The 6,875-nt window shown below is 48.7% G+C and overlaps 1 protein-coding gene across 2 annotated transcripts; it reads left to right on the top strand.

The window, feature by feature from the left end:
• Nucleotides 1-1,821: 1,821 nt before the first annotated feature.
• Nucleotides 1,822-5,885, top strand: LOC139539965 (uncharacterized). 2 transcript variants are annotated; one of them, XM_071343418.1, is made up of 2 exons: nt 1,822-4,813; nt 4,963-5,885. In XM_071343418.1, the coding sequence occupies exon 2, from the start codon at nt 5,008-5,010 to the stop codon at nt 5,755-5,757; it is 750 nt and encodes a 249-aa protein (XP_071199519.1). In that variant the 5' UTR covers nt 1,822-4,813; nt 4,963-5,007; the 3' UTR covers nt 5,758-5,885. Both variants share the same exon structure in this region; 1 of them encodes a protein (XP_071199519.1).
• The last annotated feature ends 990 nt before the right edge of the window (nt 5,886-6,875 follow it).

Below are 6,875 nucleotides of genomic sequence, written 5' to 3'. Positions count from 1 at the left end.
CGTCTAGAACGTAATTGTATGCTGTAGCGTTAAGATTTCCCTTCCCTGGAACTAAGGGCCCTAGCCCGAACCATGAAAAACAGCCCCAGACCAATATTCCTCCTCCACCAATGTTTAAAGTTGGCACTATGCATTGGGGCAGGTAGCATTCCCCTCCCGAGAATGCGTTTACACTGCTCTAGAGTCCAATGGCAGTGAGCCTTACACTACTCCAGCCGGTGCTTGGCATTGCGCTTGGTGATCTTAGTCTTGTGTGCGGCTGCTCTGCCATGGAAACCGATTTCATTAAGTTCCCGACTAACAGTTATTTTGCTGATGTTGCTTCCAGAGGCAGTTTGAAACTCGGTAGTGAGTGTTGCAACCGAGGATAGATGATTTTAACGTGTTAGGCGTTTCAGCACTCGGCGTTCCCGTTCTGTGAGCTTGTGTGGCCTACCACTTCGTGGCTGAGCAATTGTTGCTCTTAGATGTTTCCACTTCACAATAACAACACTTACAGTTGACAGGGGCAGCAATAGCAAGGCAGACATTTGACAAACTGACTTGTTGGAAAGATGGCATCCTATGACGTTGTCACGTTGAAAGTCACTGAGCTCTTCAGTAAGGCCATACTGCGAATGTTTGTCTATGGACATTGCATGGCTGTGTGCTCGACTTTAAACACCTGTCAGTAAGAGTTGTGCCTGAAATAGCTGAATCCACTAATTTGAAGCGGCGTCCACATACTTTTGTATATATACTGTAGTTGGGGTAAAGCCACGATAAACTAGCTTCCTGTACTCCCGTCTCGGGACTGTACTTTGACCTACAGTAACATTGGCTGTATTCTCACTACGAGAGATTCTCTAGAGGTTTTCGAGACCTTTTACTTTAATGTAAACTTGCAAATTTTCCGCATCCCCTGTGCCAGCTCTGGAGGTCGTGGGCGAGCCTTTCTCGAGATTCACCACCCCTCTGAGCCATCGGATGTAAACATAATTGTCTCATGTTGCCAAATGCACCTACCGTAAAAATCTTTATATCAGAGCAATGTTTTTGAAATAGATTAAATGTATAGACATTTTACTTATATTTTAGACGTTTAATTGGGCTTTTACCTTCAAATGCAGTAATAGCCCATTGCATGGTCACCGTGGCTTTAAGAAAACAGCTGTCAAAAGTGTTTCTGGGTGAGGCAGCATTGGCAGGCAAGTCAACAATAACTCCCTAAACTGTGAATGAGCTAAAAGCTAACATTTTCCGGTACAATTTGCTTAGCTATATCCTATACCCCATGTAGGCCTAATTACTGTAATGGTTTGCATTATAGGTTAAAAAAATGCCTGGTTTGTTTTGAGTTAATAAGCTTAAATTGTAATGTAATCTACTAGATGGCTGGTTTAGCTAGCTAGCTAACGTTATCTAGCAATGTTAGTCAATTCTGTGATGCATAGCCTTCATTCTTTGTTTAGCTTGCTACCTAGCTCTGCATAATGCATATGATACTGTATGATAACGTTTATGCACTTTTGTATTAGAGAGCTGTAGCTAATTGTTTTTTTCATAGCTAGGGTTGTTGGTAGCGTAGTCATAACGTTGTTATCTAGCCCGCTAGTTGTGTCTGACTCATTCTGTAATTTCAGTTTGCAAATGGAAAAATAGAACACATGCTTGTGAATGTGTGTGTGTATCATTTTGTATTGTTGAAGTGTGTAATGGTTTAGATGAGAAGCCGCTCTTATAGCATTATTCCAAACTGTCTACTGTGTGATATACAGTACTAGAGGTGTGCAGGGAGAATGTTTCTTCGCCAAAGCCTTGGTAAGTGTAGCTAACTTCACTTCCGGGTTGGAGCGAGCGGTCGCATTCGCGCCTTGGTCCGCAGGTAGTATAACTTTTCATTACATTTCATTATAGTACAACGGTTTGATTTGTCTAATCTTAGCAATTTCTTCTTAGCTAGCTACATAGCCGTCTTTGTATCAAAGATAGTTGCGTAATTATCGTATTTCGTCGTCCTAACGCAGTCTACACTGCTATCTGCCCAGCAGCTAGCCAGCTAGCAAACGTCCACCGTCTACCGAATAGCAGCACTGTAGCAACTATTACACTCAACTGAACGACTTGATTAGTGTAGTGTTAGCTAGCTACATAGTTGTCTTTGCTGTCTTCGTATCCAAGATAATTGTGTAGTTTAGAGTGTGTAGTTTTAGAGTGATTATCTTAATTTACCGAGGTTAGCTAGCCAGCTATTTGTCGTCCTTAACGTAGGAGACACTGCTAGCTAGCCAACAGCTAGCCAACGTCTACCGAATAGAACTTCCGCACTCAACAACCCGGTCGCATTCCGCTTCGCTCCAGAGGTAGTATCACATTTTCATTTCATTTCATTACAGTACAACGGTTTGATTTGTTTGATCGTAGCTAGCTACACAGCTAGCTACATAGCCGTCTTTGTATCAAAGATAATTGTGTAGTCTAGAGCGATTTTCTAGGTTAGCTAGCCAGCTACTGTCGTTCTTTTAACGCAACGTAACGTAATCAACACTGCTAGCTAGCCAGCTAGCCCCCGAATAGCAGCACTGTAGAAACTATTACACTCAACGGAACGACTTGATTAGTGTAGTGTCAACAACGCAGCCACTGCCAGCTAGCCTACAAAGTCAACAACGCAGCCACTGCCAGCTAGCCTACTTCAGCAGTACTGTATCATCTTAATCATTTTAGTCAATAAGATTCTTGCTACGTAAGCTTAACTTTCTGAACATTCGAGACGCGTAGTCCACTTGTCATTCCAATCTCCTTTGCATTAGCGTAGTCTCTTCTGTAGCCTGTCAACTATGTGTCTGTCTATCCCTGTTCTCTCCTCTCTGCACAGACCATACAAACGCTCCACACCGCGTGGCCGCGGCCACCCTAATCTGGTGGTCCCAGCGCGCACGACCCACGTGGAGTTCCAGGTCTCCGGTAGCCTCTGGAACTGCCGATCTGCGGCCAACAAGGCAGAGTTCATCTCAGCCTATGCCTCCCTCCAGTCCCTCGACTTCTTGGCACTGACGGAAACATGGATCACCACAGATAACACTGCTACTCCTACTGCTCTCTCTTCGTCCGCCCACGTGTTCTCGCACACCCCGAGAGCTTCTGGTCAGCGGGGTGGTGGCACCGGGATCCTCATCTCTCCCAAGTGGTCATTCTCTCTTTCTCCCCTTACCCATCTGTCTATCGCCTCCTTTGAATTCCATGCTGTCACAGTTACCAGCCCTTTCAAGCTTAACATCCTTATCATTTATCGCCCTCCAGGTTCCCTCGGAGAGTTCATCAATGAGCTTGATGCCTTGATAAGCTCCTTTCCTGAGGACGGCTCACCTCTCACAGTTCTGGGCGACTTTAACCTCCCCACGTCTACCTTTGACTCATTCCTCTCTGCCTCCTTCTTTCCACTCCTCTCCTCTTTTGACCTCACCCTCTCACCTTCCCCCCCTACTCACAAGGCAGGCAATACGCTCGACCTCATCTTTACTAGATGCTGTTCTTCCACTAACCTCATTGCAACTCCCCTCCAAGTCTCCGACCACTACCTTGTATCCTTTTCCCTCTCGCTCTCATCCAACACTTCCCACACTGCCCCTACTCGGATGGTATCGCGCCGTCCCAACCTTCGCTCTCTCTCCCCCGCTACCCTCTCCTCTTCCATCCTATCATCTCTTCCCTCTGCTCAAACCTTCTCCAACCTATCTCCTGATTCTGCCTCCTCAACCCTCCTCTCCTCCCTTTCTGCATCCTTTGACTCTCTATGTCCCCTATCCTCCAGGCCGGCTCGGTCCTCCCCTCCCGCTCCGTGGCTCGACGACTCATTGCGAGCTCACAGAACAGGGCTCCGGGCAGCCGAGCGGAAATGGAGGAAAACTCGCCTCCCTGCGGACCTGGCATCCTTTCACTCCCTCCTCTCTACATTTTCCTCTTCTGTCTCTGCTGCTAAAGCCACTTTCTACCACTCTAAATTCCAAGCATCTGCCTCTAACCCTAGGAAGCTCTTTGCCACCTTCTCCTCCCTCCTGAATCCTCCTCCCCCTCCCCCCCTCCTCCCTCTCTGCAGATGACTTCGTCAACCATTTTGAAAAGAAGGTCGACGACATCCGATCCTCGTTTGCTAAGTCAAACGACACCGCTGGTTCTGCTCACACTGCCCTACCCTGTGCTCTGACCTCTTTCTCCCCTCTCTCTCCAGATGAAATCTCGCGTCTTGTGACGGCCGGCCGCCCAACAACCTGCCCGCTTGACCCTATCCCTTCCTCTCTTCTCCAGACCATTTCCGGAGACCTTCTCCCTTACCTCACCTCGCTCATCAACTCATCCCTGACCGCTGGCTACGTCCCTTCCGTCTTCAAGAGAGCGAGAGTTGCACCCCTTCTGAAAAAACCTACACTCGATCCCTCCGATGTCAACAACTACAGACCAGTATCCCTTCTTTCTTTTCTCTCCAAAACTCTTGAACGTGCCGTCCTTGGCCAGCTCTCCCGCTATCTCTCTCAGAATGACCTTCTTGATCCAAATCAGTCAGGTTTCAAGACTAGTCATTCAACTGAGACTGCTCTTCTCTGTATCACGGAGGCGCTCCGCACTGCTAAAGCTAACTCTCTCTCCTCTGCTCTCATCCTTCTAGACCTATCGGCTGCCTTCGATACTGTGAACCATCAGATCCTCCTCTCCACCCTCTCCGAGTTGGGCATCTCCGGCGCGGCCCACGCTTGGATTGCGTCCTACCTGACAGGTCGCTCCTACCAGGTGGCGTGGCGAGAATCTGTCTCCTCACCACGTGCTCTCACCACTGGTGTCCCCCAGGGCTCTGTTCTAGGCCCTCTCCTATTCTCGCTATACACCAAGTCACTTGGCTCTGTCATAACCTCACATGGTCTCTCCTATCATTGCTATGCAGACGACACACAACTAATCTTCTCCTTTCCCCCTTCTGATGACCAGGTGGCGAATCGCATCTCTGCATGTCTGGCAGACATATCAGTGTGGATGACGGATCACCACCTCAAGCTGAACCTCGGCAAGACGGAGCTGCTCTTCCTCCCGGGGAAGGACTGCCCGTTCCATGATCTCGCCATCACGGTTGACAACTCCATTGTGTCCTCCTCCCAGAGCGCTAAGAACCTTGGCGTGATCCTGGACAACACCCTGTCGTTCTCAACTAACATCAAGGCGGTGGCCCGTTCCTGTAGGTTCATGCTCTACAACATCCGCAGAGTACGACCCTGCCTCACACAGGAAGCGGCGCAGGTCCTAATCCAGGCACTTGTCATCTCCCGTCTGGATTACTGCAACTCGCTGTTGGCTGGGCTCCCTGCCTGTGCCATTAAACCCCTACAACTCATCCAGAACGCCGCAGCCCGTCTGGTGTTCAACCTTCCCAAGTTCTCTCACGTCACCCCGCTCCTCCGCTCTCTCCACTGGCTTCCAGTTGAAGCTCGCATCCGCTACAAGACCATGGTGCTTGCCTACGGAGCTGTGAGGGGAACGGCACCTCAGTACCTCCAGGCTCTGATCAGGCCCTACACCCAAACAAGGGCACTGCGTTCATCCACCTCTGGCCTGCTCGCCTCCCTACCACTGAGGAAGTACAGTTCCCGCTCAGCCCAGTCAAAACTGTTCGCTGCTCTGGCCCCCCAATGGTGGAACAAACTCCCTCACGACGCCAGGACAGCGGAGTCAATCACCACCTTCCGGAGACACCTGAAACCCCACCTCTTTAAGGAATACCTAGGATAGGATAAAGTAATCCTTCTCACCCCCCCCCCCCTTAAAAGATTTAGATGCACTATTGTAAAGTGGCTGTTCCACTGGATGTCATAAGGTGAATGCACCAATTTGTAAGTCGCTCTGGATAAGAGCGTCTGCTAAATGACTTAAATGTAATGTAAATGTAATGTGAACACAAAAAATATGAATATCTCGTGACTTACGAGAACCCTGCTGGTATCAAGTCTAATGAATCTGAACGGGCCCATTGACAGTGAGCCTGTTTGATCAACTACTCAGACACCCAGGCAACATGGGTGACACACACGCACACACACAAACACCACAAACACTACAGACTCTCAGAGACAGGGGCAACAACGATTATGTCCGAACCCCACTCTGTTTAGTCAGCCTCACCCAAGTGCCTTTATTCATGCCAAGAACATAAACAAGTTCTGGTGTGTCCGGACAAAATGGAACCTGATTACCTGGCCTTACAATCAACTTTAGCAAAGTACTACTTCCTCCATCTTGCTATAGCTCGAGTTCATACTGTCTCATAAACAATCCTTGCGGTATTAAGACATTCACGACTGAGCTGTGTGTGTGTGTGTGTGTGTGTGTGTGTGTGTGTGTGTGTGTGTGTGTGTGTGTGTGTGTGTGTGTGTGTGTGTGTGTGTGTGTGTGTGTGTGTGTGTGTGTGTGTGTGTGTGTGTGTGTGTGTGTGTGTGTGTGTGTGTGTGTCAACCATGCTGTGAGTTGGTGTGTGTGTGTGTGTGTGTGAGGGGTAATAATGTTCGGCCACATGGCCCCAGTCTGGACAGCTGCGTTGGTCACAGACTGGCCTCACACCTCCTCTGTGCCTTAAGGAAACACACTAAGGCACATCCAAGGGAATTGATCCTGTTCTGATAGCCTGATAGACACAGCCCTGGGGTTAGCACGGAGCCTGTCCTGTGTGTGGTCTGTAAGCCAATGCCCTTGTTATGCTGCTCTACGTGATCCACACTTGTACCTCAGGATTTACTTGAGAGGGTGATAGAGGGAGGACATACACACAAATATACATATACGCATGCATGCCCACACACACATAAACACACTCATACTCACTCTCACACACTGACACACACAGTGCTTCCGTG

Source organism: Salvelinus alpinus, chromosome 15 (assembly GCF_045679555.1).
Source record: "Salvelinus alpinus chromosome 15, SLU_Salpinus.1, whole genome shotgun sequence".
Taxonomy (NCBI): Eukaryota; Metazoa; Chordata; class Actinopteri; order Salmoniformes; family Salmonidae; genus Salvelinus; species Salvelinus alpinus.
Note: the sequence above shows the minus strand (reverse complement) of the source record. Positions and strands in the feature narration are given on the sequence as shown.

Coding starts and splice junctions, on each gene's coding strand:
- LOC139539965 (XM_071343418.1), top strand. CDS start 5,008: ATGACGGATCACCACCTCAAGCTGAACCTCGGCAAGACGGAGCTGCTC.